The following is a 27,465-nucleotide window of genomic DNA, read 5'->3' as shown; positions in this document are numbered from 1 at the left end:
GCCCAGGCCCTCGGGGATGCCAGCCCCTGGGGTACCTGTGACCTGCCGCATCACACACACAGGTGTTCACGTGGCTCCCTGGCAAGCACGCTGCCTTGCAGGTGTTAACTCAGAGTCTTCAGAAAGGCAGGTGCCATTCTGACCCCCACCCTAATCTCACAGGTCCCCTGGGTGCCTGGAAGGCAGAGGGAAGGGGGAGAGTGACCTGGCCCAGCCTCCTAACCCAGAGGGAGCCCCCCAGATGGACGGGGCAGGGGCTCAGCTGGAGGCCAGGTGGGGTCCTTGTGTCCTGTGAGACCCTGAGCAGCCCCACACCCCAGCTGTTGCCCACCACGTACCTTCTTTGTAAAAGAACAAAACATGGTTGAAACCACAGGCTTCGGGGCCTGTAAACATGACGCTTCATTGGCTCTTCCAGGGGCCAGTGAGTGAGGGGCAGGCGTGGGCCGCCCACCACCTACCAATGTCACCTGAGGCCGCACATGCACGTGGCCTCTACAACCCCAGACTGGAAACAAACTGGTCCCTTCTCGCCCGCTGTGCTTTCACAAGCTGGGAGCCTCAGGCATCTCCAGTGATGATGCTCAGAGCCCTCGAAATGCTCAGACTGGCCCCGAATGGACCACGTCAGCCCTGAGTCCACGCCGTGGCTGTGAGATGCTTCAGCCACGACAGGCACCCCGTGATGCCTGGGAGCTTGAGACCCGGGCAGGGCCTGGCAGAGGAGGCAGCATCCACGGTGCCCAAGCCCGCGGGTTGGGAAGGAAGGACCGCCCTCTGTGGCTGAGCCTCTTGGGGTCAACAGGCTGCGTTTGTAGCATCAGAGGGGAAGGTGGGCTGGGAGGTGGTGCTTCCCGCTGCAGCTCCAGCCCACAGGAGGCTGAACCCTATTAGACCCAGGGGGCGCCCCCGACCGCTGGAGAGAGAGGGCGTGAGAATAAGCAGACGGAGACACGGGGCTTAGGAATCAGCTCACACCTGGCCTGGCACCATCACCACCTCATTTAATTAATCCACACTTCACAGTCCTCAGGCCCAACCCGGCTGCCCTGCTTGCCTTTATTGCACACAGGACTAAGGCCTGCCAGGGGCTGGTTCCTCTTGCAAGTTGAGTCTTTGGGGTCTTCCTGCTCCACCCCTACTAAGGCGGCACCTGGGGGACCTCAGCCGCCCAAGCCCACCCCTCTGGGGGCTGGTACCCTAGACTGCTCTGGTGTGTCCTCTAGCCGCACCTTCCTACTGGCACCTGGCCGTGATCTGGATTAGAGACCCGCCCGTCCTGGGCAATCACGCTCCATGGGAAGGGTCCTTGTTGGGGTCTGGCGCCCCTATCCGTCAGGGGGTGGAGTTGGCCTGGCCACCTGCTTGGACTGCCTGGTACACGCTGAGGAGTGACGAGAGGGTGCCCAGGAGGCCTACCAGCCACTGGGGGAAGCAGCCGGCCCACAGGACGCCCGGGGGCAGCCAGTGCACTGCGTTGGCCAGGTCCGCCAGGTTGCTCAGGAGGGTCAGTACCTCCGAGCAGATCTGGGTCTCCACGGTCCTCCGCTTGCCCCGGGTCAGCCGGCTGTGGGAGCAAAGGGCAAGGAGTGCTGGGGAGGGCGGAGGACCGGCAGGCTGCGACCATCACATCCGCCAGAGGGAGCCCACAGTGGGAACCAGAGTCTCAGGTCCGCGGGCGGGAGGGAGGCAGGAAGGGGAGGGGTGAGCAGCTTCCGGGCCTGCGCTGGGCACCTGCTTTACCCTGCATTCTTTCCCAGGATGAGACAGTGACTGACCTTGGTCCTCAGGATCCACCTTGGATCATCCTCCCAGACATCCTCCCATCCAGCCCAGCCGTGAAGGCTCAGCCCTGGAGTCCCAGCTCTGCCACTTCCTGCCTAGGGGCCCCCAGCTAGCCTCAGTTTCCCCATCTGTAAAAGGGCTTCCATCCCCCGGGGGCCGCAGCGATGCCCCGGTACCTGGCACACATCAGCCCCCCACCCCCACCCAGCAAAGCCTGCATGCATGGGGTAGGGCAGTGACTCTGAGCACCTCCTTGACTGGGCAGATCCGCTGGGGATCCCAGCTTGCCGGAAGAAGTCTTCTAGGGGAACCGTGGATGACGTACCTGGTGAAGGCTTCCGGGGGGTTCCTCAGCCTGTGTCTCAGCTTCACGACCATCCACAGAGACCTGCAACACCACACAGGATGGGGTGGGAGCAGCTGGGTAGGGGGTCACCAGGTAAATGGGGTCCGGATGGGTGCAAAGCCTGTCCACTCCCTTCCTACACAGACACACCCTGGACACTGGCTGGGCCTGTCTGAAGGCAGTCTAGACAACCTTCTGGGTCCCCAGGGCTGGATCTGCAGGTTGGGGAAGCAGCCACTAGATGGGCGTCCTCCAGTGCTCCCTCCAGCCTTTGCTCCCTGCAGCCTGGGGCAGGTGACTCTCCGGCACCCTGGGGTCTTAGGGACCCCTGGTCATGTTGTTGTTCAGTCACTCAGTCGTGTCCGACTCTTTGTGAGCCCATGGACTGCAGCCCACCAGGCTTTTCTGTCCTTCAACAGCTCCTGGAGTTTGCTCAAACCTGTGTCCATTGAGTCATGATGAGCACACACCAAATGCTCCCCAGCCCCCATACCCTTGCTCACACCAAATACAGAGAAACGATGGGAAAACTAGCTGCTCTAAAATGAATGGAGGACTTCCCTGCTGGTCCAGTGGTTAAGACTCTGCCTGCCAATGCAGGGGACTTGGGTTCAATTCCTGTTCGGGAAGACTGCACGTGCTGAGGGGCAGCCCAGCCCATGAGCCAACTACTGAGCCCACATGCTGCAACCACTGAAGCCTTTCTAGCACCTAAAGCCCTTTCTCCACAAGAGAAGCCGCTGCAGTGAGAGGCCCGACCACTGCAGCTAGAGAGCAGCCCCCGCACAGCAACGAAGACCCAGTGCAGCCATAAATAAGTGAAATTTTACATAGATAAAAAGCACCCTGCTGCTGCTGCTGCTGCTAAGTTGCTTCAGTCGTGTCTGACTCTGTGTGACCCCACAGATGGCAGCCCACCAGGCTCCCCCGTCTCTGGGATTCTCCAGGCAAGAACACTGGAGTGGGTTGCCATTTCTTCTCCAATGCATGAAAGTGAAAAGTGAAAGTGAAGTCGCTCAGTCGTGTCTGACTCTTTGCGACCCCATGGACTGCAGCCCACCAGGCTCCTCCATCCATGGGATTTTCCAGACAAGAGTACTGGAGTGGGGTGCCATCGCCTTCTCCAAAAAGCACCCTAAAAGGTATTTAATACAAAATAACATGAATGGAAGAACAAGCAGAGCATATTCACCCTAAAAATAGGATTTTTAGGGCAGTGGAAATACTTCAGTGGTGGATACATGTTATACGTTTGTCCAAACTCAAAGTGCAACACAGAGTGTGAACCCTGATGTAAACCATGGACGTGGGGTGATTATGCCATGTCAACGTCGGTTCATGGACTAACAAATGTCGGGCCGTGGTGCCATGTGGATGGTGGGGAAGTCTGAATGTGTGTGGCGGGTACGTGGGAAAACTCTGCTTCTGGTTCAGTTTTGCTGTGAACCTAAAACTGTTCTAAAAAATAGTCTATTTAAAAGAAAAAAAATTAAGGGAAACAAGGCAGCCCTGAAAGCAGGAACGGGAAGTCTCTCGGGGCTGCAGGTCACAGGGCAGCCTCAGAAGAGGCTGTGGCCTCAGAGCACCCGGAGCCCAGCCTGGGCACCCTGAGCACACTGGGTGGGGGCAATGCTGATGGAAAGACAGGGCCAGCTCCATAACAGCCGCCGAGACTGTGAGGGGAGCTGACGTCGAAACGGAGCCGCATCCTTGAACCAGGAGAGCAGAAACAAGTGAAAATGTTTCAGCACGGCATCCGAAACAAAGGCTGTTGGGACTGACACATGTGTGCTGCTGCTGCTGCTGCTTAGTCGCTCGGTCGTGTCCCACTCTTTGCGACCCCGTGGACTGTAGCCCGCCAGGCTCCTCTGTCCGTGGAATTCTCCAGGCAAGAATACTGGAGTGGGTTGCCATTCTCTCCTCCAGGGGATCTTCCCGACCCAGGGATCAAACCCGCATCTCCTTCTTGGCAGGTGGATTCCTTACCACTGAGCCACCTAGGAAGCCCACTACTGTGTATAAAGTAGATAACTAATGAGAACCTACTGTATAGCTAAGGAACGCACTGCTCTGTGGCAGCCTAAATGGGAAGGAAATCCAAAACAGAGGGGGTCCATGTATACATACAGCTGATTTCACTTTGCAATACAGCAGACACTAATACAACATTTTAAAGCAACTAAACTCACACACACACACACAAAAAGTTTTGTTTTTTAAATCAAAGACTGGGGAAAATCACCAAAGTATAGAGAGAGAGGGTCTCTGGGTTGGATAGTGGATGACTTGAATCTTTGTCAACAAAGGTCCGTCTAGTTAAGGCTATGGTTTTTCCAGTGGTCATGTATGGATGTGAGAGTTGGACTGTGAAGAAAGCTGAGCACCAAAGAATTGATGCTTTTGAGCTGTGGTGTTGGAGAAGACTCTTGAGAGCCCCTTGGAATGCAAGGAGATCCAACCAGTCCATCCTAAAGGAGATCAGTCCTAGGTGTTCATTGGAAGGACTGATGTTGAAGCTGAAACTCCAGTACTTTGGCCACCTGATGCGAAGAGCTGATTCATTTGAAAAGACCCTGATGCTGGAAGGGATTGAGGGCAGGAGGAGAAGGGGACGACAGAGGATGAAATGGTTGGATGGCATCACCGACTCAATGGACATGGGTTTGGGTGAACTCTGGGAGTTGGTGATGGACAGGGAGGCCTGGCGTGCTGCAGTTCATGGGGTCACAAACAGTCAGACACGACTGGGTGACTAAACTGAACTAAACTGAACTGAATCTTCCACTTTGGGGTCTGCTCACTTTCCAGACCGTCTACAGTAAACATATCACTAGCGTGAGGGGGAGACAAGGACTACTGGACATCAGTGTATGCCCAGGGACAAGGGACAGCAGATGAGGGCACTGGCCCCCAAACCTTGAGGTCAGGGGCTGCCCCACATCCCTTCAGGGATCTAAGAGACCTTTGCCCCCAGGAAACAGGGGCACTGGAGGTCCTGCTTTGCCCGTGCTTTCTGGGCCAGGGGGCTCTGAACAAACCCATTCAGCAAATTGGCAGAGGGGAAGAAACCATTAAAGTTTTAGAGACCTTATGGTTTGTGGAAGCATGGAGCCAGTCTGGAAACTCCTGGCTGCTCGGTCTGAGGTTTGCTGATGACAATGCAAACAGGACCCGGGGACCCAGGGAAAGGCAGCCACACCAGCCACTTCTGTCCATGCGCCCCAAGTTATTTTCTTCTTCCTGGGTCTGGTAGGCATAGTCATGGGCCCCCCGCCCCCAGAGATTCCCACATCCTAATCCCCAGGCTTATGACATCTGTTCCCTTCCACAGCAAAAACGACTTTGCAGGCCTTCCCTGGTGGTGCAGCGGATAAGAGACCACCTGGCAATGCATGAGACACAGGTTCGATCCCTGGTCTGGGATGATCCCACATGCCTCAGAGCAGCTAAGCCCATGCACCACAACTACTCAAGCTCTCATACCTAGAGCCCAGGCTCTGCAACAAGAGAAGCCACCGCACCTCAGAAGAGAAGCCGGCACACCACAACAACAAGGAGCCTCTGCTCGCCACAACTAGAGAAAGCCCGAGCACAGCAACAAAGACCCAGCACAGCCAAAAATAAATGAATAAATTTTTTCAAAAAGGAATTTGCAGATGGAATTGAGTTAAGGGTGTGGACATCAGAGATGATCTGGGAGGGTGGGTGTCATCACAGGGGTCGTCAAAGGAGGGAGGAGGAGGCTCAGAGTCAGAGAAGGAGTTGAGACAAGAGACGCAGAAGCTGGAGTGACGGACATGTTTCAAAGATGGAGGGAGGGGCTGCGAGCCGAGGAATGCGGGCGCCTCTAGTCGCTGGAGGGCTTCCCAGGTGGTGCCAGTGGTAAAAGAACCCGCCTGCCAATGCAGATGTAAGAGATGCAGGTTTGATCCCTGGGTCAGGACGATCCCCTGGAGGAAGCAGGGCACAGCAACCCAGGCTTCTTTCGTGGAGAATGCCATGGACAGAGGAGCCTGGCGGGCTACAGTCCATAGAGTCGCACAGAGTTGGACACAACTGAAGTGACTTAGCACACACACATGCACACTAGAAGCTGGGAAGGCCGAAAACAGACTCCCTAGGAGCCCCTAGGAGGAACGCAGGCCTGCCCACGCTTGGATGTTAGCCCACTGAGAGCCATTTTGGACTTCTAACCTCCAAAACTGTTAAGATGATCAATTTGTGTTGCTTAAAGCTGCCAGAGTCGGACATGACTGAGCAACTGAATGGAGAGCTGCCAAGTTTGTGGGAATCCATTTCAGAAGCTGCAGGGGATGGACACAGTGAGGGATGACAAGAGGGGGAAAGGCAGGAGAGGCCAAGACAGTCCCACCCCCGACCCCCAGCCCCCCAGTCCCCCAGTCCACCTGCCCACCCGCCCAGGTGATGTCAGGGGCTCCCTTCCAGTCTCCTGATGGGCAGCAACGCTGCTTACCTAGCAACCCCCAGGAGCAGGGAGAGGCCCCAGAGGGTGGTGCTCAGTGTCCACCACCGGGCAGAGTCCACGTGGAGGATTTTGGCATCGGCGGCCCAGGCGACATGTTCACAGGGGTAGTAGAGCTGGTCGGCCAGGTTGCTCAGGACGGACACACAGCGGACAAACACATCTTCCTCCTGCAGGAATGGAAGAGTGGGGGCTGGGCCTGTGGTGGGTTGGACCCACAGCAGGACCCACCCACTGTCCATTTCAGGGGCTCGGGCCGTACCAGGGGGCAGTCACAGGGCAAGGTCCAGGCCAGGTAGGTTGGCTCATGGCTGGCACTGTGGGGGAAAGGCCTGATTTCTCAGTGTGGTCACCTCTGCCCAGTAGAGCGGCTGGTCTCAACTCCACTGCACTGTGGGATCCCTGCATGTGTGTGCAAGCTGCTTCAGTCGTGTCCTCTTTGCAACCCCATGGACGTAGCCCAACAGGCTCCTAAGTCTATGGGATTTCCCGGGCAAGAATACTGCACTGGGTTGCCATTTCCTTCTCAAGGGGCCCCTCCTGACCCAGGGATCAAACAGATGTCTCCTGAGTCTCCTGCATTGGCAGGAAGATTCTTTACCACTGCACCACCTGGGACACCTCAGGGGATGCCTGGGGAGCTTCCAAACCCCCACTCAGCCCCCAGCCCCAGGGCTTCTGCCTCACCAAGGCTGAGGTGGGCCCTGGCACCAGTAATTTTTTTAAGTTCCCGGATGATTCCTGTGGAGGACAACCTGGGATGCCCTGCATCAGGGCATTCCTAGTTCCTGGGTATGGGTCTCAGGCTCAGGACCCTGAGGCGGGCAGGGGAGGGAGCCCCACAGAGAACCCTCTCCAGGCAGAGCGGCTGGCTGGCCTGCTGGGTTGCCACACACCCGGTGCCAGCTTTAAGCAGGCACAATGCTCACTACAAGGCTTGGGTCACCTCCCCCAGATCAGACAGGGGTGAGCACCCGGCAAGGCAAGGCTGGTTGAGACTGTAGGAGCCTCTTCCCTGGGCCCCAGCCCCCAGGGCCAGGCCCCCTTCAGGCCTCCAAGTTGGCCCGATCCCTGGCCGAGTCCTTCACTTCCTTGCCTGTAACCGTGTCATCCTCGCTGCCTGCCGTGCCCTTCCCCTCCTCTCTGTCTTCCCTGTCTAGCCCTCTCCTTCCTGGTAGCCGGCTGTGGTCCTGCCTCCCTCTGGGTGCTGAACCCCACTCCAGCTCCCCCATCCCATCTGGGACCTTCTGGGGTGTCCCAGCACACTTCACCCCTCTGTGAGGATGGGGCTCACTCCACCGGTGTTTTCTGAGAAGCTGCAAGACCTGGGGCCCTATGCTGGGGAAGAGGCAGGAGCAGAGGGCACTCAACCATAGAGGATTCTTATTCTGGCTAAGGGATATACGAGATGCAGAGAGCCCCCTCCCCCTCACCTAGGGACTCAGGGGAGTCTTCACAGAGGAGATGGTTGGGGGGACAGTGCAGGGAACATGCCCTCATCAAAGAAGCTGGAGAGATGGGTGTCAACACAGGAGGAAGGCCCAGGCATACCCTTGAGATTGGGGATAATCAGGCCATGGGCACTGGGGCGGGATGGGGGGGTGCATCTGAGCAAGTGAGTCTGGGAGGAGACCCCCAGAGGGTCAGGGGAAGGGCAGGGCAGCCCAGGAAGGGGGCGTAACTCAGCCCATCCCCTGGGAAAGCAAGATCACATTCCCTGCTGCCCCCTCCCCAGGTGAGGAGCATCACTCTAGACCCACTGGTGACATGATGAGGTTCTGTTGTATCTGCAAGATCTTATAAATAATCTACGTGTCCAACAGGGGACCAGTTCAGTAAGTCACCATCCAGCCATACATGTGCACCCTGAGGCCCTAAAGAAGGAAGGAGCTTCTTTTGGTTTTTGTTTTTTTGCCAAGGCACACGGCTTGAGGGGATGTTAGTTCCCCAAACGAGGATTATACTCAGGCCCTCTGCAGTGAAGGTGGCGCAGTGGTAAAGAATCTGCCTGCCAATGCAGGAGACGCAAAAGATGCAGGTTAGATCCCTAGGCCGGGAAGATCCCCTGTAGGAGGAAATGGCAACCCACTCCAGTATTCTTGCCCGGAGAATCCCACGGACAGAGCAGCCTGGAGGGCTACAGTCCATGGGGGTCGCAGAGTTAGACACGACTGAGGGCGCACTCTTCTGCGGCAGTGAAAGTGCTGAGTCCTAACTGCTGGACCACCAGGGAATTCCCAGAAGGAGCTTATTTTGGACTGATATGGAATGACCTCCAAGTTGCACTGTTCCATGAAAAAAGCAAGTGGCAGAAGAATGTAAATGTCATGTAACTATTGACGTAAGCAAAGCACAGGTGCAGGAAGTCTCATGAAGGAAACACAAGAAGCTGAGAGCAGTGGCTGCCTCCGAGGAGGAAAACTGGTGACCGAAGGGTCAGGAAGAAGACTTCTTAATTACATAGTCTTTGGGACTGAGCTAATTTGTTTAACTGAAATTGAAACAAGAACGTCTGATTGTCCCAAAAAAAAAGTAAAATTGAAAAAAATAATAAACTGACCATATTGTTGCCTTTGTAAAGGCCAGTCCATAAGATGCCAACTTCCCAGGGTCTGCACCCCTTCCCTGGAGCCCCACGCACCCCCGTTACCTCTGCCCCCAGGCCGTACTGCTTAGTGTAGACAAACATGGCCGCATCATCAAAGAGTCTCAGGACGATCCTGCAGTGGCTGAGCTGGGAGGACAGTGCCAACAGGCGCGTCCCCACTTCTGACCTGGCAGGACATTGTTCCACCAGGACCCCGCCCACCAGCTGGCAGCAGTAACCCAGTGTTCGGATCTGCGGGAAACCAGAAGCAGTCAGTAGGACTGAGCCGATCACCCCTGACCTGGCCTCGGGCCTCGGGGGATCAAACAGGAGGAGGACTCTCAATCAAATTCCCAACAGAAAGTTGAAAGGTACTTGTAGGTGGGATACATGGAGACACACGACATCATTGTGCAAAAGGCTCTGGGAGACTGGATTGACAGGTATACACTATTGATACTATGTGTAAAACAGACAACTGGGTGTGTTAGTCGCTCAGTCATGTCCGACTCTTCGAGACCCCATGGACTGCAGCCTGCCAGGCTCCTCTGTCCATGAGGATTCTCCAGGCAAGAATACTGGAGTAGAATGCCATTCCCTTCTGCACAGGATCTTCCCAACCTAGGGATTGAATCTCAATCTCCCACATTACAGATTCTTTACCATCTGAGCCACTAGAGAAGCCCAAAACAGATAACTAATGAGAACCTACTGCATAGCTCAGGGAACTCTAGTCAGTTCCTGAATGGTGACCTGAATGAGAAGGAAGTCCCAGATGGAGGAGATATATGTATATGGATGGCTGATTCATTCTGCTGTATGGAAGAAACTAACACAACATTGTAAAGCAACCATATACTCCAATAAAAATCAATTTTTAAAAGAAAAGGCACTGTGGAGACTCAGGGCATGCTGGCTCATGTCACTGAGTGGCACAGTCTTTGGAGACACATGATGGGGACGAGAAAAAGAAACCCCTATATCTTACCTCCTGGATCCTTTTTCCCAGCAAGCAGGAAGGCTATTTGCATCTACCTGGCTGGACCAAAGTCCGTGGCTGGGTTGTGACTTAGGAAGGTGAGCAGGCCTCAACCCAGTGAACAAAAGGATAATTTGTTTGCATTACTTTAGTGAGAAGGAGCCCAGTGGTGATTCCGGAATCAGTGGGTGATTTGGAGCATGGTGAACAGGGTCTGCTTCCCCACCCTTACATCTTTATTTCATCTGCTTTTCACAAGTTGCTTTTTCCTGTTGTTTTATATATTATTTTTACTTGTAATGCCTTTTCGTATCTTTGTAATGGCAAAAACACTGCATTTTAAATCCAGCTTTTTTGTTGTTGTTTAGTCGCCAAGTCATCTCCGACTCTTTTGCAAACCCATGGACTGTAGCCCACCAGACTCCTCTGTCCATGGGATTTCCCAGGCAACAATACTGGAGTGGGGTGCCATTTCCTTCTCCAGGGGATTTAGAACCTGAATACTCAATCAGAGAGGATTTGCCTAGAACCTAAATGCCCAGCCACTGGTAACATTCCCTGGTACAACTGGAATGCCTACCTGTAAGAGATTGATTGGGACAAGCTCAGAGTCCGACCTCAGCGGCCTGGAAGGAACAATCTATATGCCCAATCTGAGTCGAGCGGAAGGTCAGAACCCAAACATCCAGCCACAGGGAAAGCAGTGCAAAATCTTATATCCCCATATTAGATTTTGACAACCGAGGAACTAACTACAGTGGGTTAGTCTGATCCTAAATGTCCCAACATGGGTTTGTTTGGCATGGGAATGTCTGGCCAGGCCAAACTGGCCAGAGCAACCTAAGTGCCCAACTCCAGGGGATTTAGTCAGAACCCAAATGTCCAGCCTTAAAGGGAGCCCTGCCACATCCCAAATCCTTATACAACATTGTCTGGGACCAACTTCAGTGGTCAGGCTGGATTCAAACGTAAAAACGTGAGGATCTGGCTGGTACTGTAAATGTCCAGTCGTTTGGGGTGGCGGGAAGAACCTACATGTCCACCGCTAGGGGACAGAGCAGCTGTCCTGGGGGGAATCTTGAGTGACCCCGCTCCCTCTCTGGCCTCAATGTCCCAGTCTCTGGGTTTTGGCCGGACTCCAGGACCTCTGGCCTCTCTCCACCCCAGCCTCACCAGGCGATCGCGACCCCTATAAGACTCCAGCGCCGACGCCAGATCGTTCAGGGCCACCATAGCGACTCCACCGTGACGACACAGTGATGTCAGTTCGTCGCGTCAGGGGGCGGGCCTGGCGTAGTGCGGTGCGTTCCTGGGAGCTTTCTGCGCAGGCGCTGGCACGACCCTTTGTCCGGGACTCGGCCCTTTGTCTGCTTCTGGGAGCAGAGCAGTTTGCAGTTTTGGGACTTCTACTTGTGGTTTCTCCCGGCCCTGTGCACCTAGATGGACGGTCTGAGCTCGTTACCCATGTTTTCAAAGTTAACCAGTTACACACATAAAGATTCCAAGCAAAAGCACCAACCTGTTTGCTGTGGTCCAAGAAGAAAGTTTTCTAATTTTTCTGCTTCACCCTTTCTGCATTGTCGGCTTGTCTTTAGAGAGCATGGTTTGCTGTTATGTCCTGTAAGACAGTTTTAAAAAGTCAAGGAAACTTTGGGGAATTCCCTGGTAGCCTAGTGGTTGGGACGCTCTGCTTGGACTACAGGGGGCGCGAGTTCCATCCGTGTTTCCGCGTGCCTGCGTGCTCAGTCGTTCGACTCTGCAGACCCCATGGACTTAAGCCCGCCAGGCTCCTCTCTCCGTGGGATTTTCCTGGCAAGAATACTGGAGTGGGTTGCCATGCCCTCTTCCAGGGGATCTTCCCAACACAGGGGTCAAACCCGCATCTCCTGCATCTCTTGCATTGGGAGGCGGATTCTTTACCACTGAGCTACCTGGGAAGCCCAAGTTCCTGCACGCGTGCATAAATAAACTAGTCTCCTTAAAAGAAAAGAAAAGAAAAGAAATGCATGGAACCAGTCTAGAAGATTAGACAAGAATCTGATAAACTGGAATATCCCCAGAGGATAACTGGGTGGCTGATGTTGACTGAAATAAAAACGCACACCATGAGAGCTGTGAGTTTTTGTTTTATTGTGGGGTTTGCTGAGAGCGGCTATAACCCAAGAGGTCTCAGGAAGAGTTGAGTGGAAGGTCTGCACGTGTGTGATTTTGGAGATTATGTGTAATCACGCATCCCAGTGGAAAGTTGTTTCTGGTCACAAAGAGCAAATACTGCAGTTAATGATTTTAGTGCTTTTCTAAGTGTGGGAAGATGGACAAGAATCCAGACTCATAAAATTTTTTTCCTGAAAACATCTTCACTATCTGAAGGCCTGTCCTGTCAGTTTTCCCAGAGCAGAGAGCGGCTCGTTTCTGATCCTCCACGTGGAACTCTTTTCAGGGGGTGTTAAAGGTCAGTGACTGCAGTGGCCAATGACTCAATCCTTGTGGAGCCAGATGGCCAGCCATTAGTCATCACTGGGAGATTAAATGTTCACCTTTGTACTGTTTTGTAGTCTTTGAATTTTGTGCCATCTGCATGGACTAGCCGGGAAAAAAAAAAATCAAAGACACTATTTTTTGTTTGACTTAGTATGAATAGAATGCTAGATTTCTATTTTATATTCAAAACTTTGATATAGTTCCATGTATTTTGGCATCTACTACTACCGCTAAAAGTCTAGAAAGTTTATTATCTCAGTGATTTAAAAAAATTTTTTGAAAGCGGCTTGAAACCTCTAATCCAATTCTGAGAATATAAAAAAATACTATGTTGTAAAAAAATCAAAGCACAGGGAATTAACATGTGATACACTATGATTAATTTTGTTCAAATTTCACAAAATTGTGTGTTAGTGTGCATTTGTTTTCATACCTTATTCAAGATTCCACATTATATTTAGTTCCATTGAGCAGCTTCAGCTGCATGCAACAAATTCTGGTAAATTCTCTTTTCATTTTTATTCTATCACAAATATTTTCTAATTTTCCTTGTTATGGCTTCTTAGATTCACCCATCATTTAAAATTGGGCATTTAATTTCCAAATGCATACCCACTCCAGTATTCTTGGGCTTCCCTTGTGGCTCAACTGGTGAAGAATCCACCTGCAATGCGGGAGACCTGGCTTCGATCCCTGGGTTGGGAAGATGCTCTAGAGAAGGGAACAGCTACCCTCTCCAGTATTCTGGCCTGGAGAATTCCACGGACTGTATAGTCTGTGGGGTCGCAAAGAGTCAGACACAACTGAGCAACTTTCAGCCTCACTCATATAGCAAAAAGTTCACCATTTAAAAATGTACAATTCTGTGGTATTTAGTACATTCACATGTCATACAGACATCCCACCTTGATAGTTTTCAAATGTTTTCATCACCCTCAAAAGAAACCTTGTCACTCTTTCATGCAGTCACACTATTCCTCCTCCCCCAGTCTCTAGCAACCACCATCTACTGTCTGTGTATACTGATTTACCTATTCTGGACATTTCTTATACACAGAATCATGTAACATGTGAACATTTGTGTCTGGCTTCTTTCACTGACCCTGTTTTTTAAGTTCTCCACATTGTGCATGTCTCAATAGTACTTAATTCCTTTCATGGCTGAATAATATTCCATGCTCTGGCTACATCATATTTTTATCTGCTTATTGGTTGGTGGACACTTGGGTTGTTTCTACCTCTTTTTGTTTGTTTTTTTGCTACACTGGGTCTTTGTTGCTGCTCGAGGCCTTTGTCTAGTTGCAACAAGCAGGGGCTACTCTCTAGTTGCAGTGCGAGGGCTCCTCATTGCAGTGGCCTCTGTTTCAGAGCACCAGTTCTAGGGCGAGCGGGCTTTAGAACTGTAGCACGCCGCTCGGTAGTTGTGGCTCATGGTCTTGGTTGCCTCTGAGCGTGTTGCCCTTCAGAATCGTCCTGGACCAGGGATCGAACTCATGTCCTTGGCATTGGCAGGCGGTTTCCTAAACACTGGACCTCCAGAGAAGCCTCATTTCGACCTTTTGACTCTTGTGAACAGTGCTGCTGTGAAAATGGTGTATGTGTACTTGTTCTAGTCCCTGCTTTCAGTTCCTGCCTACGAGTAGAATTGCTGGGCCGTTCTACTATGTTTGACTTTTTAAAAAAATATTTATTTGGCTGTGCCAGGTCTTAGTTGTGGCATGCAAACTCTTAGTTGCAGCATGTGAGATATAGTTCCCTGACAAAGGATCAAACTTGGGCCCCCTGCATTGGGAATGCAGAGTCTTAGCCACTGGACTACCAGGGAAGTCTCCATGTTAGACTTGATGAGGAACCACTAGACCATTTTTCACAATGGCTGCACCATTTTACATTCCCACCCACAATGCACAAGGGTTCCAATTTCTCCACATTCTTGCCAACACTTGGACTATTCATTTTAATAATACATTTTATTTAACCCAACATGCAAAAATATTGTCATGCCAGCTTGGGATCCGTCCAGACTAATGTACACACATTATACTACCTAATCCTCTCACCTCCATTCTCTTCTCATAGTTCATCAGCTTTCTTTGTCCTCTTCTTAGTCAATTCAGGAAATTCCTCTACATACATTCCTCCTTTGCAAGATTGCATCTGCTCTCCTATTTTTCCCAAGGCTAAAATAATAAATAAGGCTCAAGGAAAGATAAGCTGGCTTACCAGTAAGGAGACACCCTAGAGCTCATCTCCTGCTGACTCTGAAGTGGTATCTCACTGTGGTTTTGTTTTCCATCACTAATGATGCTGACTGGTTTCCTTTTTTTAAGAAACAAATACATTTCCTCTTGATTTAGACACATATTACTCATCCAGCCTGATTCACTCATATCCAACCATGTTGCCTTTGTCCTGTTCCTTGAAGTTCCAGCCCACACCAACCTCAGGACTTTTGCACATGCTGTTGGCTCTGCCTGGAAGGCTCTCCTTCCAGATACTCATCTGGCTCCCTCCCACACTTCCTTTTCAGATATACTCAAATGTCATTCTCCTCTGGGACCACACACACATACCCCTAGGCACTTCCTCGGAGAAGGCAATGGCACCCCACTCCAGTACTCTTGCCTGGAAAATCCCATGGATGGAGGAGCCTGGTAGGCTGCAGTCCATGGGGTCGATAAAAGTCGGACACGACTGAGCAACTTCACTTTCACTTTTCACTTTCATGTATTGGAGAAGGAAATGGCAACCCACTCCAGTGTTCTTGCCTGGAGAATCCCAGGGACAGGGGAGCCTGATGGGCTTCCGTCTATGGGGTCACACAGAGTCAGACATGACTGACGTGACTTAGCAGCAGCAGTAGCAGGCACTTCCTGCCCACTTTTCTTGCTACCTTATTTTTCTTTTTAGCTTGTAACAGTACTTAACATGACTGCGTATGTTACCTCTTCTTTTTCTTTCTTTAATATGGCTGCGCCAGGTGTTAGTTGTGACACGTGGGATCTTCAGTCTTCACTGCAGGATGCAGGATTTTTAGTTGCAGCAGGTGGGACCTAGTTCTCTGACCAGGAATCAAACCAGAGTCCCCTTCATTGACAGCATGGAGTTTTAGCCACTGCACCAACAGAGAAGTCCCTATGTTGCTTCTTAACCTGTGTGTGCATGCTCAGTCACTCAGTCATGTACAATTCTTTGAGACCCCATGGACGGTAGCCCGCCAGGCTCCTCTGTCCACGGGATTCTCCAGGCAAGAATACAGGAGCAGGTTGCCACGCCTTCCTCCAGGGGATCTTCCTGACCCAGGGATTGAACACACATCTCTTATTTCTCCTGCATTGGCAAGAGGGTTCTTTACCACTAGCACCACCTGGGAAGCCCCTGACACGCTGCAACTAAAAAAAAAAATCCCACATGCCTCAGCGAAGATCAAAGATCCTACAGCTAAGACCCAGAGCAGGCAAATATATAAATATTTAAACACACACACACACACACACACATACATACACACTGCAGGAAAAATCAAAGCCAAGCCCAAGGCCTACAAAGGGAAGGAGACCTTGGGCTGCAGAGTGGCCGGATCCCTTCTCCTGAGCCTGTACTGTCCCCATGGTCCTTGTAACAGCACACCACATTTCTTTGATGCCTACTGTGTGCCGAGCCCTGTTCTAGGCACCAAAGAGACAGCAGTGAGCCTGGCAGGCAGCCCAGCCCTCCCAGCATCCATCACCATCTGGTTAGGGCTCAGCTTGACCTTTGGGAAAGCGACAGGAGCTGGCGTGGCATTCGCGCCTGGCCTTGTGGTTGCTAGGAGCTGGCCTGGAGCTCACTCGCAGTCAGGCGCTAGTGTTCTCCTGCTGGACACAGATAATTTCACAGGATGCCTACATCAGGCAAGGCCACTCTGTGACCATGGTGGAACAAGACAAAACAAGCCCGCTCCATCATGCTGTCTGAACACAGACAAAACACGAACACTGTCTAAATCATTACAGCAACCAGATGTGTCCTGGCTAATCTGAAGGACTCTGAGTCTTTGCCAACTGCCACTTTTTTTTCTTTAAAAAACTATTTTATTATTTATTTGGTTGCCTTGGGTTTTAGATCCTGCACTCAGGATCTTTCATTGTGGAATGCAGGCTTAGGTGCCTTGCAGCATGTGGGATCTTAGTTCCCTGACCAGAGATTGAAACTGCATCCCCTGCTTTGGAAGGCAGACTCTTAACCACTGGACGACCAGGGAAGTCCCCAATCACTGCTTTCAAGTTGCTTCATTCCTTAGACTTTGTGATCAAGATTATTCAGTTCCTCCATAAGAGCGTTACTTCTCCCCCTTGCTTTAAGACAGCATACAGAACCTACTCACTCCTGCATCCTCCTTTCCCAGGAAGGCAGAGAAAATATATTTTTGGATCAACATGGGCTTCCCCAGTGGCTCAGCTGTAAAGAATCCGTCTGCCAATGCAGGAGATGCAGGTTGGCTCCTGAATCAGGAAGATAAACTGAAGGAGGAAATGGCAACCCACTCCAGTATTCTTGCCTGGGAAATCCCATGGACAGAGGAGCCTGGTGGGCTACAGTTCATGGGGTCGCAAAGAGACAGACACAACTGAGCGACTGAGCACGCACACACGGCTGGACCAGAGCCCTCAGCAGGACCCTGGGGTGGGGACCAAGTGATGGAACCTCACCCCGGGGGGCAAAACAACACTTTGCTTACATTTAGTGAAAAGGAATTCATTCTGTATATAAGTCCTGGAGCTTGAATTCAAAGTACAGGGATGACAGACCATACATACACAACACACAGGCACACACAACTGTATTATAAACATAAAACCCAACCATACACCAGATGTTAGTTGTTGCAGACTCCAGAAGAAATGATAGTGAGGTGATGCCAAACAGGTGTGGGCTAAGGCTACGGGAATAACCATGGTGCCAAAGAAATGCATCAAAAACTGCTATGTTATACACCTTCAATTCACACGCTAGATGTCAACTATATTGGAAGAGAGAAGGAGTGAGGAAGGAAGGGGGCTGGAGAAAAGGGAGGGGGGAAGAAAGAAAAAGGAAAGGATGGAAGGAAGCTGTCATTCAGTAGGTGATCTGGGGCAGCGTGAAAGAGTCACCGCCCTGACATTTTTATTTCATCTGTTTTTTTTTTTTTTTAAGAAATTGCTTTTTCCTTTAATTTTTTTTTGTATTGTGGTAAAATATATTTCAAACTGACCATTTTAATCATCTTTACGTGTTCAGTGGCATTAAGTGCACTCAGTCTGTTGTATAACCATCCCCACCGTCCACCTCCAGAACTTTTTCTTCTCCCCAAACTGAAACTCTGTCCACATGAAACATCAATTTCCCATTCCCCACCCCATTCTGAGGGGTTTTTTGAATATATTATTTATATTTGTCCGGACATTAAAAAAGAAAAAGAAGTCAATAGGACTTCCCTGGCAATCCAGTGGTTAAGACACTGTGCTCCCAATGCAGGGAGCATGGGTTTAATTGCTGGTCTGATGCTGGGAAAGATTAAGGGCAGGAGGAAAAGGGGGCGACAGAGGATGAGATGGTTGGATGGCACCATTGACTAAATGGACATGAGTTTGAACAAACTCTGGGAGATGGTAAAGGACAGGGAAGCCTGGTGTGCTGCAGTCCATGGGGTCGCAAAGAGTCAGACACGACTGAGCGACTGAACAACAAACTGGGAACTAAGATCCCATATGCCATGCTGCACAGCCAGTAAATAAATAAATAGAAAGTCCAATTTCCAACCAGTAAAAGCATCCAACACACAGAAAAGTCCCCACATATTGAAACTTCCCTGGAAGCACTGAAGACAAAGCCCAGATCCATGGCATGCATTGTACCCATTGCTGCAAATAACAAGCCCCGTGTGGTTCAAATACATGTGTGTTCCTCGTGGTCTTGGGGCTGAAGGTGAGAAGCACAGATGTCTTTAAGGCTACACTGGACGTCTATGAGCCCTGGAGTGGCATTAAGAGATATGGTGACTCAGAGAGTTTGGCCCATCCTGTGCAGACAAGTGTTAGAAAGCTGATGAGAAATAAAACCTGGGGAAATGGTGATAATACAATCAGGTGGCCTCTGGCATCAAATCTTCCCCCACTGAAGTGGCTGCCATCTCCAGCCCCATTTTCCAGATGACAAAACTGAGTCTTTGAGAAGTCAAGTCACAGGCCAGGCTCCCTCGAGCTCTCAGAGGGCAGGATCCTCTGTTCTTGCTCCTGATTTTCCTCCCGGTTGCCCCCAGAGTTGCTGGGGGACCCTTGTGACAGCATCGTCCCAGGCAGCTTATTGGGTCACAATGCGCAGGGCCAGACCACACTTGGATAAATGCCCAGATGGAACATCTGAGCATCCTCTGCGAGACCAGGGACTGAGGGAGTCTTGAGGGTCATGCCCATGCCAAGTGTGTCTTCTAAGACTCACTAGCTCCCATGCCCCACCTCGAGGTAGGTGCACTCTCTTCAACCCTGATCAGGAAACAAAATGAAGCTCACAGGAGCCCACTTAATTATTCCAAGGTGACCCGGCTAGTCATTGCAGTCATCAGATTTTCCCACAAACTATTTGAAAGCTTCTCGATCTTCAACTATTTTAGGTGGTAAAATGATCAGAAAACACACACACACACACACACACACACACACTTCATGTGTGTTTTCTGAAGAGATTGATGTGAACCAATAGTTGTGGGCTGAAGCAGTCTGGGAGGGCTTCCTGAAGGAGGTGATGCTGAGTGAGCCAGGGGTGTTGGTGGTATCCAAGGATCTGAGGGGCAGAGACAGGTGAGAGAGACAGCTCTGAGCAAAAGCCAGAAAGTCTAAGTGGGGTGCTGAGAGTCTGGAGCTAAAGGTCAGAGAAATGAGTAAGAGGTGTGTAAAATGCAGACAGCTGGAAGACAGAAAGAACAGTCAGGGCCTGGGAAAACTGCTGAGGGCAGGAAGACCAGTGAGGAGAGTGGTATGGCAGAGATGGGACAGTGGCCAGAGCTTGGAAGAGACAGAAGTGGGTTCCCAGGCATGAAGGAGGGGAGGGCCATGGTCTTCACAACTGACTGAGAGTGAAGAGAGTGGGTTCCAGTAGCAAACTCTCAAATGCAGTGGTTAATTCTGCAGCTCTTCCTATGTCTCTGCAGCAGGCGCAGGGCCTTTGTACCTGCTGTTTCTTCTGCCCAGATGTTATTCAGTTCAGTTCAGTTCAGTCGCTCAGTTGTGTTCGACTCTTTACGACCCCATGAATCGCAGCACACCAGGCCTCCCTGTCCATCACCAACTCCCGGAGTTCACCCAGACTCACGTCCATCGAGTCAGTGATGCCATCCAGCCATCTCATCCTCTGTCGTCCCCTTCTCCTCCTGCCCCCAACCCTCCCAGCATCAGAGTCTTTTCCAATGAGTGAACTCTTCGCATGAAGTGGCCAAAATACTGGAGTTTCAGCTTTAGCATCATTCCTTCCAAAGAACACCCAGGGCTGATCTCCTTCAGAATGGACTGGTTGGATCTCCTTGCAGTCCAAGGGACTCTCAAGAGTCTTCTCCAACACCACAGTTCAAAAGCATCAATTCTTCGGCACTCAGCTTTCCTCACAGTCCAACTCTCACATCCATACATGACCACAGGAAAAACCATAGCCTTGACTAGACGGACCTTTGTTGGCAAAGTAATGTCTCTGCTTTTGAATATGCTGTCTAGGTTGGTCATAACTTTCCTTTCAAGGAGTAAACGTCTTTTAATTTCATGGCTGCAATCACCATCTGCAGTGATTTTGGAGCCCCCCCAAAAAAAGTCTGACACTGTTTCCACTGTTTCTCCATCTATTTCCCATGAAGTGATGGGACCACATGCCATGATCTTCGTTTTCTGAATGTTGAACTTTAAGCCAACTTTTTCACTCTCCACTTTCACTTTCATCAAGAGGCTTTTTAGTTCCTCTTCACTTTCTGCCATAAGGGTGGTGTCATCTGCATATCTGAGGTTATTGATATTTCTCCCGGCAATCTTGATTCCAGCTTGTGCTTCTTCCAGCCCAGCGTTTCTCATGGTGTACTCTGCATATAAGTTAAAAAAGCAGGGTGACAATATACAGCCTTGACGTACTCCTTTTCCTATTTGGAACCAGTCTGTTGTTCCATGTCCAGTTCTAACTGTTGCTTCCTGACCTGCATATAGATTTCTCAAGAGGCAGGTCAGGTGGTCTGGTATTCCCATCTCTTTCAGAATTTTCCACACTTTATTGTGATCCACATAGTCAAAGGCTTTGGCAGTCAATAAAACAGAAATAGATGTTTTTCTGGAACTCTCTTGCTTTTTTGATGATCCAGCGGATGTTGGCAATTTGATCTCTGGTTCCTCTGCCTTTTCTAAAACCAGCTTGAACATCAAGAAGTTTACGGTTCACATACTGTTGAAGCCTCCCTTGGAGAATTTTGAGCATTACTTTACTAGCGTGTGAAATGAGTGCAATTGTGCAGTAGTTTGAGCATTCTTTGGCATTGCCTTTCTTTGGGATTGGAATGAAAACTGACCTTTTCCAGTCCTGTGGCCACTGCTGAGTTTTCCAAATGTGCTGGCATATTGAGTGCAGCACTTTCACAGCATCATCTTCCAGGATTTGAAATAGCTCCACTGGAATTCCATCACCTCCACTAGCTTTGTTCGTAGTGATGCTTTCTAAGGCCCACTTGACTTCACATTCCAGGATGTCTGGCTCTAGGTCAGTGATCACACCATCATGATTATCTGGGTCGTGAAGATCTTTTTTGTACAGTTCTTCTATGTATTCTTGCCATCTCTTCTTAATATCTTCTGTTTCTGTTAGGTCCATACTATTTCTGTCCTTTATCGAGCCCATCTTTGCATGAAATGTTCCCTTGGTATCTCTAATTTTCTTGAAGAGATCGCTAGTCTTTCCCATTCGGTTGTTTTCCTCTATTTCTTTTACCTCGCCCCCCCCCAATACCCAAATGCCCCACTGCCCCTCTTTCCAGGTCTTTGCTCAACTATCATCTTAGTGATGCCTCTCTGACTATTTTAAAATTTATGTATTTATTTATGACTGCACTGGTTCCTTGTTGCTGTACATGGGCTTTCTCTAACTGTGGCAAGCAGGGAGCTACTCTTCATTGTGTGTGTTTCTCAGTGCCCTGGCTTCTCTTGTGGTGCATGGGCCCCTAGAGTGTGGGCTTTGGTAGTTGTGGCTCCCACGGGCTTAACTGATCTGCAGCATATGGAATCTCCCCAGACCAGGGATCGAACCCATGTTTCCTGCAATGGCAGGTGGATTCTTATCCACTGCACCACCAAGGAATGCCTTTCCTGACTATTTAAAACAACAAGGCTTCTAGCCCAAACCCTATCCTTTACGCCATGTGACTTTTCCCCCACAAGGCACTTAACCACCTTGTAACTTACTCTGCAGTTGATGTGATTACATTTACTCATTATTGTATGTTCCCGTCACCATCTCCACAAAGGTAGGGCTCCAGGTCTGTTGATGAACCCCTCTAGAACCGTGCCTGGCACACTCTAAATGCCAAATAAGTGATTATTTCTATCTCTACTTTCCCTGCGGGCAGGCAAACAGGGCTACATCTGTTTCTTTTAGGCGGGGGTGAGGGCCGCACCACAGGGCTTGTGGGATCTCAGTTCCCGGATCAGGGTTGAACCCTAGTCCCTGGAAGTGAAAGCTAGGAGTCCTGACCACTGGACCGCCAGTAAAATCCTTAAACCTGTTACTTACGACGTCTCCAACCCGGAGCCCACCGTGGGACCCGCTCATTCCTGTCTCCGCCTCCTCGCAGGTGGCACCTCCCCCCGCTATGGCCGCGGGCGCCCTCCTGCCGTGCCCAGTGTCCCGGCTGGACTTCCTCAAGGCCTCGCACTTCGCGCTGGGGCCGGACCCGCGGCTGCACGCGGACGCCAAGCAGTCCACATCGCACCGGGACTTTCCCGCCTACTCGAGCGCTATCCGTGGGCCGCTGTGCCCGCCGCCGCCCTGCGCATCCCTCTTCCAAAAGGATGTGCGCTGGGCGGGCCAGGAGCGCCTGTCGGAGACGCGCTGCGCCTATGAGCCCCCGCCACCTATGCTGTTGAGGGAGCAGGAGCAGGAACTGGCGCGGGAGCGCACACTCGCCATGCAAGCCAGTCACCTGCACGTGCACGCGGAAGCGCGCGCACGCACCGGCCTCTCCACAGCGCGCGGCGACTACGGCTGGCCAGAGCCGCCGGAGCGCGCTCGCGAACAGATCCTCGGGGCGCGACTCATCTTCGACCGCGACTCGCTGCCGTCGGGCGACCGAGCCAAGCTGCGCATCCCGCCCACCACGTACCGGGAGTTCTTCCAGCTCCACGACCTTTGCCTGAAGCCCCGCGAGCCTGCCTGCCGCTTCTGTGAGTGCAGGCCGCTGCGCCCTAGGCAATTTCACCGACACACTTATTCTCGCGGTGAACAGGGATTCTGCTCCTCGCCCCCAGTGGACACCTGGCAGTGTCTGATGATCGTCTTTTTGTCTTTACGACGGGAAGGAGAGAATACTACTGTCAGGGAGTTGATGGAAGCCAGGGATGCTACTAAACATCTTACCACGCATAGGGGAGCTCCCCACAGTAAAGAATTATCCAGATGTTGGCATCCCTGGTGGCTCAGTTGGTTAAGAATCTGCCTGCCAATCCAGAAGACCCAGGTTCGATCCCTGGGTCAGAAATATACCCTAGAGAAGGGAATTGCAACCTACTCCTGCATTCTTGCCTGGAAAACCCTATGGACAGAAGAGTCTGGAGGGCTACTGTCCATGGAGTCACAAAGAGTGGAACACAACGGAGCGATTAACACTTTCACGTCAAATGTCAACAGCGCAGAGGCTGAGAAACCCTGGAACCTCCTTGAGCCTCAGTTTCTGCATCCACAGAATGGGCACATCTCCCTAAGCTCTCCAGGGTGCTTTGCTGTGGGCAGAGTCATGAAGCTGGTTTGGGGTTAAACAAATCTGCTAAGTGTCCTCCACTTCTACCACCCAGCCCTGCCACCTCAGTAGTTGTGTGACTCTGAGGGAGACAACCTCTTCCAGCCTCAGTTTACTCATCTGCAAAGTGGGTGCAACAACCAGTTTTATAGTTACTGGTGAAGCCAAAAGAGCCCCGAGTGCTGGACGTGCCTGCCAGATAGCAACAAAGGGTCGCTGTCATTTGTATGATTTTTCCAATTCTGTGACTCAGAGGAACATATAGCTTGTGCAATCTCAGCTCCCAACCAGAGACTGAACCTGGGTCACAGCAGTGACAACCTGGAATCCTAACCACTAGGCCATCAGGGAACTCCCTTGTTGTCATTTTAAATATATATAGCTGTACTGGGTCTTAGTTTTGGCCCTCGGGATCTTTGATCTTCATTGTGGCATGTGGGGTCTAGTTCCCTGACCAGAGATCAAACGAACCCAGACCCCCTGCATTGGGAGTCACCCCATGGACTGTAGCCCGCCAGGCTCCTCTCCCCATGGCAATCTCCAGGCAAGAATACTGGAGTGCTTCTTCAGGGGATCAGCCCAGAGATCCAACCTGCTTCACCTGCGCCTCCTGCATTGCAGGTGGACCCTCTACCACTGAACCACCAGGGAAGCCCTTGAAAGTTCCTACTTCTTATTATTTTTGATGTTTTCCAGATAGGCCTCTGGCTAAGCTAGTCTGGACTGCCCACCTGCCCTTCCCAGGTGAGGAATAGAATCCCAGTGGTCCTGAAGCTGCCAAGAATTGATCCCATTCTCTCTCCTCTTGCTCATCCTCAGGTGGGCCCAGTCCCCTCCAGTGGGAACACAAGAGACAGGATGACAGCACCTCCTACCAGAGGCACTTCCAGGCCCTGCCAGGCCCACCTGCCTTGCCGTGTAAGAGGGTAAATTGAGACTGGGCCGGTGTTGCAGGTGGGGGGTCAAGGGGAGGAGCAGCGATGGGGGCTGGGTGGTCTTGCCCTCCCCACTCCTGTCCACCCACAGGCCTCCTCCAGCATAGAACTGGGAGACTTCAAGATTGGCTACAGGCCCATGTGCACGGAGCAGAAACAAGCCTACGGGCCTCCGGATCTGCCCCCGGACAGGTACAAAGGAACCATGGCCTTTTCTACCAAGACAGGGTGACGTGGGGTGGGTCACCTAAGTCTCTAGGGCCAACACTGTGCCCTTGAAGTCTCCATCACCCACAGGCAAGGCCCACTATTGTGCCAGATCACTCACAATTAGCACCCCACAGCTTGGCTACTGGGGAGCTTGTCCCTCCCTCCCTTTTCCTGGGAGTTGTAAGGGCCCAGATCAGATGGATCCACCTCCTGCTTCCCATCCCCTTACCTGCAGGTATGACAAGGCCCAGGCCTCAGCCCACATCCACTGTGTGAACATCCGTCCTGGGGATGGCCTCTTCCACGACAGGACCACCAAGGGGGAACACTTCTATGCCCGGGAGCCAGGTGAGATCCGGCTGCCTGCCCTGCCCCCTCACTCCCACAGCAGCCACCCAGGGTTGCTCAGGACTTACTCTGCCACTGGCAGAACCTTTCCTTCTTCACCACAACCAGACTCCTGAGTCACACATCCTGGAAGGAAATGGGTGTCCCGGTCCGGGGAGCCTCACCACCTCCACACACTTCTTCTACCGTCAGGTCAGCAGGAAGGCGAAAGGCTGCAGGGCGAGTCAGGGAAACGGGCTTTCCTCTATTTCCCAAAGTGAATAATAGCAAGTGCAAAGGCCCTGAGGTGGGAGGGAGCTGGACATGTGTACAGGGATCTCCTGGATCTATTTGTGGGATGTAGGGCGAGCCACTTAACCACTTCATACCTCAGTGGTTGTCTGTAAACTGAAATAACAGTACCAATTCCCAGCGCCATCACGTGGGACCCAGAGAAAGTGTGAGCCGTCCAAGATCACACAGCTCCCGCTTTTGAGCTTCATCCCCGGCCTTGGGACATCCATGACGAGGGGAGCTTCCTAGATGCACTGTGGTCCTTACAGCCCCTGCGAACGAGCGAGCCAGCCAGCCGCCACGTGCCTCATGAGACATTGCAGAGTCACATAACCCTAGGGGAGCCGTCGCTGCTCGGACAGTTCTTCCAGACCTCCATGGGCACGGACTACTTACCCTTTGGGATGCCAAAGCCGCCAAAAGCGCCCAACCTCCACCTGCAGCGCAGCAACCTGCCAGAGGGCACCGGGGGTGAGCGAGGCCCCACCCATCTTGGGAAGCCCCGCCCTACCCCTGCTACCTCTGTGGTCCCGCCCCCGGCCAATCCCACCTCGCCCACTGCCTGCCTCTGGCTCCGCCTCCTGAAGGGATAGATCTCATGCCCTGGGCCAAGATTCCCAGCTCTGACCCTGAACAACCCCATGCTCTCGTCATCGTGACTCTCAACAACCCCCTCCATCCCTGCATGACTCCGCCCCTCTGGTATGGCTCCTCTGCTCTCCATATCCACCCTCTCAAGACTCTTAGCCCTCCTCCTCCTCTGCAACACTCTGGCTCCGCCCCTTGACCAGCTAGTCCACTCTTCCGGTCCCCCCACCAGCCCCTCACCCCGGATCTTCTGCCCTTGCCCCGCCCCTGGCCACCTCAGTCCGCCCCCCCCCACGGCCCCCCACGCCCCCCCGCGCCCCCCCTTACCCTCCCTGCCTCCTAACGCATCCTCCTCCCCTGACAACTTCAGCGGGAACCCAGGTGTCGCCCTTGAAACCTTGTTGCATCCTTAGTCTCCCGTGTCCGTTCCCCCTGGGCTCTGCCTTTCCTCCCTCAGACCCTCAGCTCAGCCACCCCACCCAAATCTCCAGACCTAGATTTTTTAACCATGAACCAGAAGATGCTGAAGCCACATGGAATAGCTCCAGCCGCTGTGACAGAGGAGCTGCTACAGCGGGTGAGGGAGGAGGAGAGGGTATCTCCTTAACCAGGTAACCTCTCAGATCAAAATTAGTCTCACATCTGCTCACGGTCGGGATTCTCTGGTGACTCAGATGGTAAAGAATCTGCCTGCAAGGCAGGAGACATGGGCTGGATTCCTGGGTTGGGAAGATCCCCTGGAGGAGGGCATGGCAACCCACTCCAGTATTCTTGCCTGGAGAATTCCATGGACAGAGGAGCCTGGTGGGTTACAGTCCATGGGGTCACAAAGAGTCAGACACGAATGAGTGACTAGCACTTTCACTTCACTGCTCAGGGTCACTCTAGGGTCATCCAAGGCTCAGGGGCCCATCAAGGTCAGTTCAGGGGCAACTGTGGTGAGCCACAGTTACATTCCAAGCTGAGGGTGAGCTTAGAAGCACCTAAAGTCAACAAGGCCATGGGGCCTCTCCAGGGGTCTGCACTGGTGTCTCTTCAGCTTCTCATCCAGCTCCTGTGTCACTCCAACCTTTTACCCACCTCTCCAGGACCCAGTCATGGGCCAAACCCGGCTGAGTCTCTCCCCACACTTTTATGTTCCCAGGGTGGCCTGGGTGGGCCAGCCACGCTCCAGGCTGCCCTGCCAGGCTCCCCCACCCTGACTCCACAGTGCAAGTATAGCCACTTGGAGCCCCCACTGGGTCAACAGCGCTTCTTCTCAACCCTAAACAAGGATGAATTTACCTTCAAGTACCAGGGCCCAGCAGTGCTAAGACGGGACAACTTCCAGGAGAGTCACTTGCCCCTGGGCTCTCTTCATCAGTGGGGCTGTAGGGCTCGGAAAGTGGACCCTCGGGCCCCCCAGACCCCTGTCTACCCATGCCCTAGCCAGCAATAAACAGTGCTTTGGCAACCCA

At 52.0% G+C, this 27,465-nt stretch overlaps 2 protein-coding genes across 14 annotated transcripts; one reads left to right on the top strand and one right to left on the bottom strand.

The window, feature by feature from the left end:
- Nucleotides 1–960: 960 nt before the first annotated feature.
- On the bottom strand, nucleotides 961–25,927 carry PEX11G (peroxisomal biogenesis factor 11 gamma). 7 transcript variants are annotated; one of them, XM_044948103.1, is made up of 6 exons: nucleotides 25,817–25,927; nucleotides 11,700–11,798; nucleotides 9,265–9,453; nucleotides 6,606–6,784; nucleotides 2,111–2,173; nucleotides 961–1,567 (listed from the first exon to the last, which is right to left on the bottom strand). In XM_044948103.1, exons 3-6 carry the CDS (start codon nucleotides 9,301–9,303, stop codon nucleotides 1,336–1,338), a joined length of 513 nt encoding a protein of 170 aa, XP_044804038.1. In that variant the 5' UTR covers nucleotides 9,304–9,453; nucleotides 11,700–11,798; nucleotides 25,817–25,927; the 3' UTR covers nucleotides 961–1,335. The 7 variants fall into 7 exon arrangements, with proteins under 7 accessions (XP_044804038.1, XP_044804039.1, XP_025149233.2 ...); XM_044948104.1 differs by lacking the exon at nucleotides 25,817–25,927 and adding an exon at nucleotides 14,885–14,900; XM_025293448.2 differs by lacking the exons at nucleotides 11,700–11,798; nucleotides 25,817–25,927 and adding exons at nucleotides 10,761–10,806; nucleotides 11,354–11,466.
- Nucleotides 11,666–27,465, top strand: TEX45 (testis expressed 45). 7 transcript variants are annotated; one of them, XM_044948098.2, is made up of 9 exons: nucleotides 11,666–12,632; nucleotides 22,494–23,082; nucleotides 24,474–24,580; nucleotides 24,681–24,781; nucleotides 25,035–25,147; nucleotides 25,230–25,339; nucleotides 25,690–25,891; nucleotides 26,500–26,585; nucleotides 27,153–27,465. In XM_044948098.2, the coding sequence occupies exons 2-9, from the start codon at nucleotides 22,512–22,514 to the stop codon at nucleotides 27,444–27,446; spliced, it is 1,584 nt and encodes a 527-aa protein (XP_044804033.2). In that variant the 5' UTR covers nucleotides 11,666–12,632; nucleotides 22,494–22,511; the 3' UTR covers nucleotides 27,447–27,465. The 7 variants fall into 7 exon arrangements, with proteins under 7 accessions (XP_044804033.2, XP_044804035.2, XP_044804034.2 ...); XM_044948100.2 differs by lacking the exon at nucleotides 11,666–12,632 and adding an exon at nucleotides 18,601–19,143 and having other exon boundaries at nucleotides 26,466–26,585; XM_044948099.2 differs by lacking the exon at nucleotides 11,666–12,632 and adding an exon at nucleotides 18,601–19,143 and having other exon boundaries at nucleotides 26,466–26,619; nucleotides 27,219–27,465.

The sequence above is a fragment of the Bubalus bubalis genome, chromosome 9, assembly GCF_019923935.1.
Source record: "Bubalus bubalis isolate 160015118507 breed Murrah chromosome 9, NDDB_SH_1, whole genome shotgun sequence".
NCBI classification, from domain to species: Eukaryota; Metazoa; Chordata; class Mammalia; order Artiodactyla; family Bovidae; genus Bubalus; species Bubalus bubalis.
Note: the sequence above shows the minus strand (reverse complement) of the source record. Positions and strands in the feature narration are given on the sequence as shown.